At 43.7% G+C, this 14,798-nt stretch overlaps 1 protein-coding gene across 2 annotated transcripts in view; it reads left to right on the top strand.

The window, feature by feature from the left end:
* The window catches only part of MMP16 (matrix metallopeptidase 16), a 225,638-nt gene that overhangs the window by 145,833 nt on the left and 65,007 nt on the right, over positions 1-14,798 (top strand). For both annotated transcript variants that reach the window (XM_066266469.1, XM_066266468.1), the window contains 2 exons: positions 10,928-11,089; positions 12,985-13,196. In XM_066266469.1, coding sequence (XP_066122566.1) covers positions 10,928-11,089; positions 12,985-13,196 — 374 coding nt within the window. The remainder of the gene's footprint in view (positions 1-10,927; positions 11,090-12,984; positions 13,197-14,798) is intronic.

Below are 14,798 nucleotides of genomic sequence, written 5' to 3'. Positions count from 1 at the left end.
TGCTTTTATTTTTTCTGGAAAACGGAAATTTATCCACACCGAAACAGTCAGGTTTATAACATCAGTTAAAGGAATGATCAGGTGAGAATGGATGAAAAAAAGCAAAACTCTGAAAACAGGTAGGATTTCATCCTTCCCCAGCATTTAAACTCTGTAGTTCTCCACTCTGCTCCTACATCTCTCAGAAAACCAGCAGCTGTGCTTGAACATGGCTGAGTTGCTCCCGCCCATGCGGACATGTCCAGGTGTAAAGAGACCTGCCGTGTGGCTTGACTCTGAGAGCCACACACCCACTCTGGTCGTCTGTCACGTTCCTCACTTGCTTTCCTGTCATCTCTCCCACTCATCCCACCTGGGGCGAGGTGGTGTTACCATCCTTCTGTGACAGACTCTTTCTAGACCTCAGGAACTGGGAATTTTAACCCGTTCTCCAATTTCAGTATTCCTTTAGGAAAGTGGGAATGAACCAGGTAACTACCTGAATGTACTCGATGGCCCCACCCCCTTCCCAGTTCCTAGGCGTCTTCCTTTTCTGTCCTAAAAATACTGTCTCAACATTTGTCTAGGGGTATATACTCATGATGGGCTTAATAAGTTGGGGGGGTGAGGGGGGGAGAATCCTCCAGTATAAAGTATAAAACATTTCTGGAGCCCGAACATTTAGGCTGAAAAAGAAGAAATTATATGAAGAAAGGTATGAATTAATTGGTGAATTATTCTCTTATCTGCAAACACGTACTGGATTCCAGCTTTTGGAGGGTTTTGGAAGACAAGTGGAAAATGGGCATTTTTGTGCTGTGTGCCCCGTAGACTGACCTGGAGCTGGCAGCCTCTCCACCCTGCCTCTGGGCGCCACAGAACACCCAGCGCCCTTCCTGAGACAGCTCCAGCCTCTCCTGCTGAGGTGCACCGGCCGTGGGGACCAGCAAAGACTTACCACTGTGGCACAGGGAGCCTTGCGGGCCTGTCTCCTCTAGGATGAGGTTGGGTCAGTGAAGAAAGGCTTCAAGGAGATAGCCATGGTGGATTGCTAACTATTCATCAACCGTTCAGCTCTAAATGCACGGCGAAAGATAGCCAACTTGAGATGCTGTGTGAAAATAACGTGAAATATTTATAAAAGGGTCTTACATGGCAGCTTTAAAGACCATCACCGTTTTGTTTAGTTTGAAATGAAAAATCAGAATCTAGTTTCACTTTGCTGTCTTGAACAATAATGAGAGTGAAATACAAAGCAGTTTTTACGCAGATATTGGTGGATAAGGGCTTATGATCAAGTCTAACTTAATGATGGGAAATAGTGCAATTCAGAAAATTACTTCAGTTCTCTCTCACCCCAGTGTATTTCTTTCAGATTCAGGGACTCCCGTTTTCCGTTCCTTTCCTCACTCCCTTAGCTGGGTCCTCGTCACCTAGCAGTGTGGACAGCGGAAAGCATCTCTGCTTTCCTTGCCCTTGGACATGTCCCCACTCCAATCACACCCTCAGCTGATGTCAGCTCACTTGACAGTGGAGTCTTTTTGATAGTAAATCCTCATTGTACTGTGGTGCTTCCTACATAACATTCAGACTCTGCAACCTGGCATTCAGGACTCTCCTAAACCTCATCTTAACGCCTTTCCTAACCATGTCTGGGGCTCACACACGCTTGAATCAAGACCACGTGTAACCATGGGTGTCACTCGTATGAATGAAGTCAGCACTTATCTTAAATTTTCTGTCTTGATACTTAATAGTGTTCTGACCTTGGAGCTATAATTTCTTCTAGTGGAAAATGGGGATTCAGGATCTAACTCATAAGTTTGTAGTAGTAACAGGAGTCTAGGAGTTGTTGACTACCACTCATTAAACACTAAACTGTGTCCTAGGGACTGTGCAAAATATTTTATGCTCTTTAACCCACACACTAGTCACTGTACAAGTAAAGAAACTAAGAGGTTAGTAACTTACTAAATTTCATACATATAGTAGCAGAGTTAGGATTTTAAATCTGCTTTGTATTGAAGAACTTAAGTTTGGTTAAACTAATGTCAAAGTCACGTGCAATACTCTGCTTATGTATTAATTTTGGGGAAAGTTCCATAGTTTCTCAAGTTCTCTGAGGAGCTTGTGAACCCCTAAGAACTCAGACTCTCTGAGCTAAACTCTCAGCCTTCCAGTTCAGAATGAAGGGCATGGGCAATTTATCTTAGAGAACCAACCCTTCACGTTGTCTGCCACAAGGTAGAAGTATCAACTACATGTTAGGAAACATTGTTTAGCAATAGGTCAGTAATTCTATAAATAGTTCCTTACACACCATAGATAATAGTATTTTTTTTAAGACTGTATGTTACATAGTGGCTGCGGGCCTAGAAGTTGTAGCTTATGGTACCAGGATTGCTGTAACAGGCGTGTTTAGCATTACCGCGGCAGGATGAAATAGGACTTGGGAGTCCACACATAACAGAAGATACAATTCAGGTCAATTGATGACATGATTATTTTGTGTAAACAGTCACTAAAGTGATCTCTTTCATCCCAGCTGCAGAGCTAGGGAGGGTAGCCTCCGGAATCCTCCTGACCAGCAAATGGCACTGCCGCAGCAAAACTAACACAGACAAGCCACCTGGGAATAGGTGATGTGGCATAACTGCTCTCCGGGCTCAGCGGGAGAGGGGAGAACACGCTTGTAATGTCATGGTGCCATGAGCCACAGCCTCACTTGATTTGTCTCAGCAAGACTTCTGAATTTAGTGAAGACATGCCCAGTTTGCTCAAAAACAGACTTCCTATCCAAACAGTAGCCTAAAGGAATCCAACACGTACTTTGTCCTTAACTATCCAAGCATTTTCCTAGGGTGCCCACTTGACCTGGCTGACGTAAGACCCAAGTGGTTTTCATTGTATTGATGGATTCTGCAGGGCTTATTGAATTAAAAACTATGAATGTTTCCTAGTAGTATACCTTTGAAAAACCTTTACTAATTTTTTTTGGAAGTTCTCTTAGGGCCTGACCTGTGGTGGCGCAGTGGATAAAGCGTCAACCTGGAAACGCTGAGGTTGCCGGTTCAAAACCCTGGGCTTGCCTGGTCAAGGCACATATGGGAGTTGATGCTTCCTGCTCCTCCCCCCTTCTCTCTCTCTCTCTCTCCCCTCTCTATAATGAATAAATAAAAAATTAAAAAAAAAAGTTTAAAAAAAAGTTCTCTTAGATGGGTATTCGGTTTCCTTATTATTTTAAGTGCCGGTGTGTGTGTATGTGTGTGTGTGTGTGTGTGTGTGTGTGTGTGTGTGTGTGTGTGTGTCTCAAGATATAAACAAAGAAATGAGAAATTCAAAACTCAGTGAGTGGAGGACCTTGGAGAGACTGGGCAGCCAGAGGTCTGAAGTGAGAGAAACCAGAGAAGGAGTCAGTGCAGCTGGTGGAAGTGTAATATTTGAGTAGCTTTGTAGGATAATAAGTGTTAGAGTTCCTTTATAGGTATGAAATATTGCGTAGACATTAGCATTCAATGTACATTGCCCACCGCAGGAAGATCGTAGGAGAATGTGCGAGACCGGAAACAGACGTACTCGTGACAAGGAGATTATAAAGACTGCGCTGTGGTTCATTGTTTGCGGCTTGGTGTTCTGAAATTGTGTTGGAGTGCACACAGGCAAGAATATTGGGGATACCAGTGAGCACAACAGGCTGCAGCCTCAGAATATCACGGCAGGAGCAGGTTCTGGTGCAGTGGTGAGAATCAGGAGGCCTGTTCTCTTTGTTGCCCGAGTGCTAATAAGATCAGTGCAGACAACAGCAGAGAACCTTCGACATCATGAAGCGATGCTTAGTTACAGGCAGTGATTACTTCCACCCGTAGGAAAGAGGCCAGGCACATTTATATTATCTAAAACTCATCAAGTGACAGCAACTTTTGTTTCTGGTGGAAGTCCAATCACAGGATTGTACTTTATTGAACAAGGTACCCTTTTAAACTATCGTGAGGCTATCAGTACAGTGTAATTATACTGTTGCCAACCATCTGAAGAATGAATGATAATTACTCAGGGCCCTCGGCCAGACATCCTGAACAAAAGTGCTGTGGCAAACTCGGTGAGTCATGGGTTCCAATCCTGTTGGTTAATTTCCCGTAAAGCCTCACTTTTTTCCCGAGACAAGGAATACCTCCACCCTTGGAAATGGGGCTTAGGAAACAAACTGGATTTATCTGAGGAGAACAGATACATGAAATGAAATGGTTGTGCCAGTTTTTAAATTTGTTTTACTCTTTGGTCTTTTGTAGTTTTCTTATAAGCCAAGCAATAAACATCATATGTGACTAAAAGGTTCTTTTCCTGTGAGAGAGGTTGAGTGCTTTTACTGATTCCACAAGGTCCGAACGGTTGATAGGGGACTTGAGTCCGTGTTTATCTACCCAAGAGGAGAGAATGATTCTCCACATTTACTAGGAACAGGGTTTGGTATACCTGTGTTCTAGGGACGGGAATGTGATATACAAGGAGGGAGGTTATACAGGTTGGATTTTTTCCTTTTGCTAAATAAAAACAAGACATAATCACTGTAAAGTCACAGTGGGACACTGACCAAGAAGTTCGGTTTGGCCAAAAGAGGGCAAGAGTATCTAAAGGTATTTTCTGAGTCAACACTGAGTTCAGCCATCACTCTGGCAGTTCCCAATCACCGGGAGCCAACTTGAGTCCTCAGTGCTCAGTCCCCCTGCTTTGGTTGCTGCTGGTCCTCGGGCTGCTTGAGATCCTTGTTTGCCATGGGGTCCGTGTCTGGTGTAGAAGGCCTTTGACTCTGAGCCCTTCCTGCTACACTTCCCAGATCATCGGGGTGGGCTGCTCTGTCCTGGACAGTGTCTCGTGATATCCGGTGTGTATGTCAGAGAAGGTGTATGGTTTGAAATCCCTGAGGTGCTTGTGTTAGAGCTGGTGTTAAGTAGTCTATGTCTACAAATGCTGGCGGTGTCTCCTTTTCTTCCTGCCCCCTTCTCACCTGTGAGTGTCCATGGGACACAGCCCTGAGGTCGACTCCTGATTTTACACACGTGCAAACATTCCCCATCCCCCATCCCCTTGCAAACGCCCTTCCTTCGTTCTGTGTGTCTCTGCCTGTGTTTAGGATGTGCTCCCCACATGACCTTCAATAGCCACATTTCACTGTTTTCTTACCCAAAGTAGTATCTTTAGAAAACATGTCCTGTTTTACGGTAACTCTGCTGTCCTGTGCCCTTTTATTTTCCACAGTCTGGCCTCCTGATCATCCCAATCATAATTTCTCCTCCCCAGCAGTCAATAAAATGAAACTATCTCTGCGTTCCCCAGGGACTTCCCTTCAACCACATCCCCCTTCATTACCCACGACCACAAGTATTTGCTGACATATTTTGGGCATGGCAGTACCCTTGTCCGAGGCCAAGTCAGAGTAGTAGCCTCCCAGACCTCTCAGCCCATCTCCTCTTGTCTGTTCCTGTTCTTTGCATGAGAGTCAGAAGAAAAATTTATGAGCAGGATGCGTAGAACAGGGCTGGCAAAGTGCACAAATGTTCGCCTATAAGATGTGTGAGGTCCATGGATCTGACATGGAATGTGGTGACCGTAGTTGACGACGCTGTGTTGTGTAATTGAAATTTGGTAAGAGTAAAAATGACACGTTCTCACCTAAAGTGAGTATGTGTGAGGTGATGGGCGTGTTCATTAACTCAAGGAGGGGAATCCTTTCAAAATGTACACATACATTAAATCACCACAGTAGACATTTTTAATATCTTACAATTTTTATTTGTTCATTATACATCAGTAATTCTGGGAGAGGATGGAGAGAAAAGAAAAATCCTGAACCCTTTTTAAGTGGAAATCACATTTTATCCTTTACTACCCTTTAATACTTCGCTCCATGGAAATGGATGTATTCATTCAGCTCATTGAAAGATTAATCATCCACTCTGTGCCGGGCAATATCTTTGAACTGAGCACGCTTTCTTGAGATAATAATGAGAAGTTTCAGTCTTTAAAGAATTCAAAATATATTGGGAAGATTTGCCAACAGATGGTGACACTCAGTGCTGCTGAGGGGCAGCCCAAGGAGCTCTGGGGCCTAAAGGGAGCATGTCGTCACAGCACCCCGTGGGAACATTCATAAAGACCATGACATGGACACAGTCCCATCGTCTGCTCCATTGACACCCAGCGCACCAGGAAGGGAGGGCTATTTCAGGAAGAAGACAGCTCACCAGACACCGTAATGCCTGAGCAACATATAGTTCTGTGACTGGACAGCAGGTCACACCGGGAAGGAAATGGAGGGCAATGTTGGAAAGGTAGGGTAGAGTCTTGGTTATCTGGCTGAAGAATGTGGGATTATCTTGCAGGCAGTGAAAAAAAACAACTTTACATCAAGTTCTTTAAGTGCTTTAAGGGTATTCTTTAGGCAATAATAATCTACCATACATGGAATGTTGGGATCATGTGGTCTAACTGGTCACCCCAAGAAGCACAGGGCATATCTACCCTGCGCCTCTAACTATTTTATGAGTTGCCATCTCTTGTCTTCATTTCCTCTCTTCTCTGTCTGCTGAAACAGTTCTCTCCAGAGAAGTTCCAAATCCATCACCAACAAAATCCCCTTCATAATAACTGATTTTGAGAATGTTCCCTTTAGGTTCTCTTTTGTCACTAAAATCAGTCTCTCCATTGATTGTAATGTCTCCCTGACATGCCTTCAACATGGTGGCTGTTTTCTCTTCTGTATTCCTCTACCACAGACTGGTGCCATGAGGCACGCTTTCCTGTTTACTTTGTAATGCTATTTCGGGGTCACTTTTCTACACTCCTCCTTAGAGACTATGAGCTTAGACTCCAATTTTGTGAGACTGATCTATCCACTGTATCCTTGCTACAGTCACTGATGACCTTCATGTCATTCTCTCTATTGCTTGGTGTAGTTTTCTCCTGGTTTGACCCCACTCCTTTCAACACGACTCTTATTTAAGTCTTAGTGATCTCAACAGGCACGTAGATAACTTTTCCAGTGTTCTGGTCACTCAGTTATTGGATCTCCTTCCCAGTGAGTTGATATTCCATCCTAACCCAGAGACTCACCTACATGGTCAGACACTTGACATTGCTCTAACAAATCTCAATTTCGAATATTGAGGGTGACTACCGCTGAGGGTCTCTCCAGCTCACTCCACTTAACACCATGACTCCAAATACTCTTTGGCCATACCAGGACATAAGTCGATCTTAAATTGATTTTATCATCTTGTCACACTCCTTTTTCATCCCATAATATTATTGCTTCCTTCCTTATACATAATGCCATGGCCAGTCAAATCACTCCCTTACATATACCCACAGCACCTTCGTTTCTCTGCTTTTCTTAGTCACCTTGATACCGACCGTGGTGAAGTCATCAGCGCTGCTTGCACACCACTGAATAAGGCTGGAGAAGAAAGACCTTCCTACAGGGACACCTTCTCCCTCTCCATCATGACCATGAGCACTGCTGACAGTTGTTCTGTGTGACCCCACTGCATTCCCTGTGCACTGCCTCTGCTCAGATATTTCAGACTCTTCTCTCTCCTGTTCCCTCCATAGTCACTTCTCAGCCGATGAATTCCCTGTTTCACTAAGCAAATTAAAGCCTTCAGCAGAGTCTTTCTTAATCATCCTCCAGGACTTCTGCCACCGACCAGAGTCCCTGCTCTTAGTTGCCACCTCCTTCCTGTTGGGTGATGGAACCGCACATTTCCTAACTGTTCAGCTTGTCCTGTCTGTGCTCTCCATCTCGAATGTATACCTCCAGCCTACACGTGCACATGTGGAATTAATAGGTGGACTTGAACCCCCAGTTGAGTGTTTAAAAGGCATCTTTAACTCAATGCTCAAAGAATAAGCTTCTAGTAATGCTACCCACCTCTTACCTCCACCAAAAACAAACAAAAAACAAACAACAGTTTGTTCTAGGGCTTTCTCCATTTCAGGGATTGGCACTCATTCTTCCAGCTGCTAGGGTCAGAAAACGTGGTTTTATCCTTGATCTTTTCGTTCCTCACACCTTGCAGCTTGTCCTTTAAGAAGCCCCATCCTCTTTTCTCAGTACAGCGAGAGTTTCACTGCTTCTCCCTGCCTCCATCATTCCCGCCTCAGTCCAGGTCACCGGCGTCTTGGCCCTAACTGCAGATGGTGACGCACGCCGCTTCCTCGCCCTCTGCCCCCAGCTCTCGAGAGTAATCCCCAGAGTCCTGGCAGATGTCAGTCAGAGGGTGTCCCTGCTCTGCTCAGAAGCTGCCCATGACCCCACTTTGGTCAGAAGCGACCCATCCATCACCAGTGTCTTAAGTTCTCGCATGTTCCCAGCTCCATTTCCTCTCTGACCTCACCCTTTCTCCACTTCATTTCTCCTTACGACTGATCGCTGTGTGACATCCTGTGTGCTTTACTTTTCTGTCTTGCTGCTTTTCAGTGTCCCCAGTTAGAGTGTAAGTGCTACGAGGCCAGGGATTATCTGCATGATTTCTTCTGTACCGTGTCACCAGAGCTTAGACCAGTGCCTGCACATAGTAGGTGAATGTGGACCATGCAGTGAGTGGGACTTTCACACACAGCTACATTGTAGAACCCATGTGCATCATAATACTTGTGTAGTTGCGTTGTGATTCACTGTAGTAACTGAAAGGATGACCATGGAATCAGGCCAAGAGGGGTTTGAGTTCCAGCCGATCCTGGCTTACTGTGTGATTTTGTGCAATGGTAGTTCAGGTCTCTGTGCCTTTAAAATGTACGTAGTAATAGTGACTGACTGACTCATAGGATTGTTGTGAAAATTAAATAAGGAAATGCAGGTCAGAGAGTCAAAGTGCCCCGAGCAGAGTTAGTAAACTTTCCGTAAAGGTAGTCCATATTTTGGTATTAAAATTAATACAGAGGATATTTGTTTTTTGTTGTTTTGATTTTCACGTTCAAGTAATTTGGTAAGAGGAGAAGAAGATAAGCTCTTTGAGATGGGAAATGTTTACTCCTTGTTTTCCTTTTCAGCACCTCGAACTTGTTTCACGCTGGTATTTAATCAGTTATTCTTTGAGAGTCACGTGGGCCCTGACGTGTCTGAATGGCTCGTCTGTGTGTTAATATCATGGGAACTGGCCCCAAGGTTTCATCCACTCCTCTGTGAGGAAATAGTCCTGAGTGAAAAATGTTGCATATATACCTGGCTTTGTATAAAAACAATGAGAATTAAACTAGCCCATCACAGTGCATTATAAAAATGGTTATAGAGGAATTTCCCTAAAAAATGATCCTCATGAAATTTGTGGAGTTAAGTCATACAAGTAAAATGTTACATTTATATTCACGCACGTTGCACTTTTCACTGAGAAACTTAGCTGCCAAACGTGTGACAGCCGCAGTTGTTGGATGCTCACGTGGCCCCGTTGAATTTTGAGCATGCACAAACAGGCTGGCCTGTTGCTCGTGGGTCAGTTCTGATGACCCAGGAGTGGACAGCATGCGGAGGCCATGGACAGGGATTTGACTAAATGGAGTCAGAGCAAGTGTTTCTGAGAGTTTGCACTTAAATATATGTTCCTGTGCAGATTTATCACAGGGGGAGACTTGGGCTATTATAAATTTTTAGTGAGAAGCAGCCTTTCTAAGATAAATTATATTTTTGTTCATTTGACCTATAAGTTGATTAGAGTTGGTATTTACAGAAAAAAAAATTAGTTCCTATGACTGCTGGCTTACACAGCTATATTTCTACATTGTAGGTTAGTAAGGAAAATAAAAGCCTTCATATAAAAAAATGTGAGTTCTCATAGGGAATATAGCCAGTGATATCATAGTCGCTATGTATGGTGCCAGCTGCTTTCTAGGTTTACTGTGGTGATCACTGCGTAAGTTATAAATGTCTGTCACTATGTTGTACACTTGCAACTAATATTATAGTGTATGTCAACTTGAATAGAATTTTTAATTTTTTAAAATAATATAAGTAGGAAAAATAAATGAATAGTTACCTGAGCTCTAGTAGCAGCTCTGCACATACAAAGACGTGCTGTCTTGATACAGTGTCACCTGTACGACTCCATTGACTCACCTGCATTAAAGTAGGGGGCATCCCTGCCCTCTGTTTGCTGAGTGTTAGAATCATGTCCGGTATGATTGTTACAGAAGTGAGGTGTTTTACATGACACGCTTTATGTTGGGGAGGACGTTTCTACAGCATTAGTAGCAATTTCTGGTGTGCTATTCGATCTTCAACTTTTATCCCTCAGTTGTCTCTTTCAGTTTCTGAATTTCTGGGACTTCATAATCACTACTTTCCTATCTCCTCCCCCCTTTTTAAAACAGCCTATTGGGTTTGCCAGTAGGAACCCCAAGGATAAAATCATACAGGTAGGCCCTGGCCGGTTGGCTCAGTGGTAGAGCGTCGGCCTGGCGTGCAGAAGTCCTGGGTTCAATTCCCGGCCAGGGCACACAGGAGAAGCGCCCATCTGCTTCTCCACCCCTCCCCCTCTCCTTCCTCTCTGTCTCTCTCTTCCCCTCCCGCAGCCGAGGCTCCATTGGAGCAAAGATGGCCCGGGCGCTGGGGATGGCTCCTTGGCCTCTGCCCCAGGCGCTTTAGTGGTTCTGGTCGCGGCAGAGCGATGGTTCGTAGGGGCAGAGCATCGCCCCCTGGTGGGCAGAGCATCACCCCTGGTGGGCGTGCCGGGTGGATCCCGGTCGGGCGCATGCGGGAGTCTCTCTGACTGTCTCTCCTCGTTTCCAGCTTCAGAAAAATACCAAAAAAAAAAAAAAAATCATACTGGTAGTTGAAGTCAAGCCTCCCCCCATCCCCCAGCCCACATTTCTCTCAGGTAAAATATTGGTAACACCAAATTGTCTCAACTCCACAACGGATGTTCCTTACAGCCTGTCTTGTCTTCTCATTGTACAGGGAACGACTTGTTTCTCGTAGCAGTTCACGAGCTGGGCCATGCGCTGGGCTTGGAGCACTCCAACGACCCTACCGCCATCATGGCCCCATTCTACCAGTACATGGAGACAGACAACTTCCAGCTCCCCAGTGACGACCTGCAGGGCATCCAGAAGATCTATGGTAGGCCCCCTGGCTTCTGTCTGCTGAGCCCCGCAGGCATCCAGAGATCCTGCTGCAACTGTAGCTTTGCGATAGGTGCTCTAAGTATATGTGAGAGAGAAACCCTGGGCAGGGAGAAAGGTCTAGCTAGCCTATTGGCAAAGGTCTTCAATCAATTAAGTTTTATTGGCAGTCGTTCAAGATAACCTGAATATGCAGATTTATGGGACATTCTTAAATATTGATAAGAATTTTTTTTAAATTGGGTTTCTTTAAAACCTCTAGTTGTAGTAAAGCACTGGTAAACTTTAGTGTTTGAATCAGGTAAAAAAATTATATAATAAATATAACCAATAAAAAACAGTGAAAGATGTAAGAATTTCATTCAAGAGACTGAAACTTTGGTACAAATTCACTGGTTGTCTCTCAAGTTAGGATGGTTGATGTTAGGTATTTCTTAGGTCATTTTTAGAATTGTAGATAATACTCCAGTGCTATGGATATAATGAAATTACTTCAGAACAGAGAAAGTTAACAAACGTGGGAGTGAAAGTTGACAAATGGCTAAGTTGACTAACATATAATTCAAAGTAAATTTGCAGTACAGTACAATCAATTTTATGTATGGGGTTCAGTCAGTGAATGCAAATTAAGACAAAAAGAGAAAGGCTATTATACATGTTGATGATAATCCTAACTCCCTCAATAGAACCACGACCTTTAGAAAGACCTTTGTTTCCTACGTGGTTGTTAAGTACTTGACATTTATCATTTACATAGAGAGACTGTGCTTTACTAACAATGTGCAGCTTTGGCTTTTAGAATACTTGCTATCTGGATGTTAATATGCAATATTCAGAAGATGTTGTTTGCATTTTTAAATAGCACAGTTATAACACTTAAACTTTTTTGTGCATTCATTAGTTTTTCAATTTCAGTATCTCAGCGGTGAGCCTTCTCTCACCGGGTTAAAAAGATTTAAGAGACAAAAAAAACAGGTCCACTTTTGCATTGCTCTTGATTCTGGGGAGACTCAGCAAAGACATTTCTGGCACTCACAGCTGAGGAGCCATCGGGAGGAGTTTCCAGTGATTGACTGACAAAGCGGTCCTTTCCCATGACCTGAATCAGCGGTCTAGACTGAGGGTCTACCAAGGAATGCTCCTTCTATCTCTAAATATGAAGTGCAAACAGGTCTTGTGTTTCTTTTTTAAAAACACACATCGCTTGAGGAATGGTGCTTCCCATCTGTACCAAATTCCATGTGTAAACCCTGGCTTGATTGAGAACCCTCTCTTTACAAATAATCTTTACATGAATATTTTCCTAGTGGCATGTGAATCAGTAGGAGCTTAGATTCTGTGTTCACATGGAACTCTCTCCTAGCAATTCATCAAAACATTTCGTGAGAAGGAAAAAGATGAAAGTCAGGAAAAGGTTATAAAATATAATTGGAGACACTGGGTTAAATAAACTTTGATTCATTGCTGTTTATCTTTTAGAAATATTTACATAGAAGCACAGTCCCTCCAAAGCCAGGGTCAAATGTGGCAGCACTCACGTGCATGGTTCCAGTGTTCATTTTCATTTATTTATTATTTATGCACTGCCTTCTTCCAAAGGAGTTTTGAAAGCAGCTTTTCCAATAGGGGCTGTGAAGCTATAAAAACTGTCATTAAAAATTAACAAAAGAAAGCCTAGTTACTAGGATCCAGGATCAGGCATGACAAGCAGTTTCTGATAGACTTGCTCATGGTTTGTCGAATCAGACAGTTTGTCTTTTTTCAGAAAACACATGATTGTAAAGACCTCTTAGCGCGAGCTCCCGGCTGAGGCCTGGCTGTTCTCTTGTAGCACATTTTCCAGATCTGCTCCAGCTTTAGGTGAGCCAAGTGCTGTCCTCATGTCTCCCAAAGGTCCACCTGACAAGACCCCACCGCCAACCAGACCTCTGCCCACGGTGCCCCCACACCGCTCCGTCCCCCCGGCCGACCCCCGGAAGAACGACAGGCCCAAGCCACCTCGGCCGCCCACGGGCAGACCCTCTTACCCCGGGGCCAGACCCAACATCTGTGATGGCAACTTCAACACGCTGGCCATTCTCCGCCGGGAGATGTTTGTGTTCAAGGTAGGAGCTGGATTTTTTTACTTAAACAGCAGACCAAGGGTCCATAAGATTGCTTTAGAAAACCAGTTCTTATTCATGCGAACACCACTGTCCCAGGCCTCTCACAGTCAGAAGGTTCAAAAATGTATTTTAGAAAAGTAAATGCACACACGGGCCTCAGTGTCTTACAGAAGACACTGAACCGTGCGATTCTGCAGGATGCATTTGTGTCTTCAGGAGCTGTACGGGAGGGGTGGGACCTGTCATGTGTCAGGAACAGGTAAATAAGCCTAATTTACACCATGAACAGGAGCTAATGGAGACGAGGTGCTTGGGATGGTAGTGTCTCCCAGGGCGCATCTTGACAGGATCCCCGTAATTTCACATGACCATGGAAGCACTGTGTCTAGGAGGGAGGAGTGCCAGCCATCTTGTTTGGGGTCTGCTGGTGGCCTTTGAGTTAAATGTCCTCTGTGAGATCGCCATTTTGATTTTATATATGATGCAACTGTGCTCTTGAGTCAGGTATCTGTATCAACCTCATTCATACTATTTTTCAAAAGGTTACAAGCTCAAACTGGTTTTTGCTATATGTGCTTTCTGATGCCTTTGGGTACTCAATCACACTAATAAGCAGTGTGTTAAAGTAAGTCGTATAAGATTGAAAAGTGAATATAGAATAATAATGAAAAGTATTCTTCTCCCTCGATATTTGTAAACTGACCTTAAAGATGAATGAAAAATATGTTTTATGTTGGCATTAGAGTATTAAAAGAGCCATAGTTTTACTGGAGGCATTCATTTAAAAATAAAATAATGTGCCCTCTCTTTGGATAGACACAAATCAATAAACAGGGACATATTGTCTTATTTGTAGAGCATTTCCTGTCTACCAGAGGCTGTACTTTAAAAATATGGATTTTATATAAGTCTTATAGACAAAGGACTCCACTTCCTTTCCTGGATAATGAGATTTGGTTTTGCTAGAATATGCACTTGAGCACTATGCTTTCCAGGAGAAATTGATGCCCTTGCTAAAAAAAAAAAAAACAACCAAAAAATAAACAAAAATAAGAGTAGCATTCTGAAGTTTATAAACGCCTTGTGGTGCTTATTCAGATATCTCCCACTCACTTTAAGCAGACTAATAAATTAAGATGCAAGGATTGACGTACAAAAAAGCTTGTGAGATTTTTTTTGTTTATTCTACAAGTCACCAGATGACGAATGAAGGATGGATTCTGCTTTCACTGTTTTGGCTGATTTGTATCCCTTGATATCACAGTGATGTTACCAAAGTGTGTCCACCTTATTTGAGAATAGGATGTATAATGGAGACTGGGTTCATTGAGTCTTTTTATTGTCCCTGTCTGTCTGTCTAATTGGATTCCCAATCTCAGAGGGGACCTGTCTCTTCATGTCTGATGGTCTTTTTCACCAACTTTCTGCTCTGCGCATTGTGGGAGCTTCATGCGGGTGCTTGGCTGACAAGGTGTGGTGCTGTGGTCATCCCTGGTCCCTGGGGTCGGGAATGATTGGCAAGTACCCAGACCACCTCTGCAGCAGATGCAGTAGCCACTACTTTCAATATCAAAACAGGCATATAAAAATCACTAGTGTTCT

Source organism: Saccopteryx bilineata, chromosome 3 (genome assembly GCF_036850765.1).
Source record: "Saccopteryx bilineata isolate mSacBil1 chromosome 3, mSacBil1_pri_phased_curated, whole genome shotgun sequence".
Taxonomy (NCBI): domain Eukaryota; kingdom Metazoa; phylum Chordata; class Mammalia; order Chiroptera; family Emballonuridae; genus Saccopteryx; species Saccopteryx bilineata.
The sequence above is the reverse complement of the archived record's forward strand: the minus strand, read 5'-3'. Positions and strand labels throughout refer to the sequence as shown.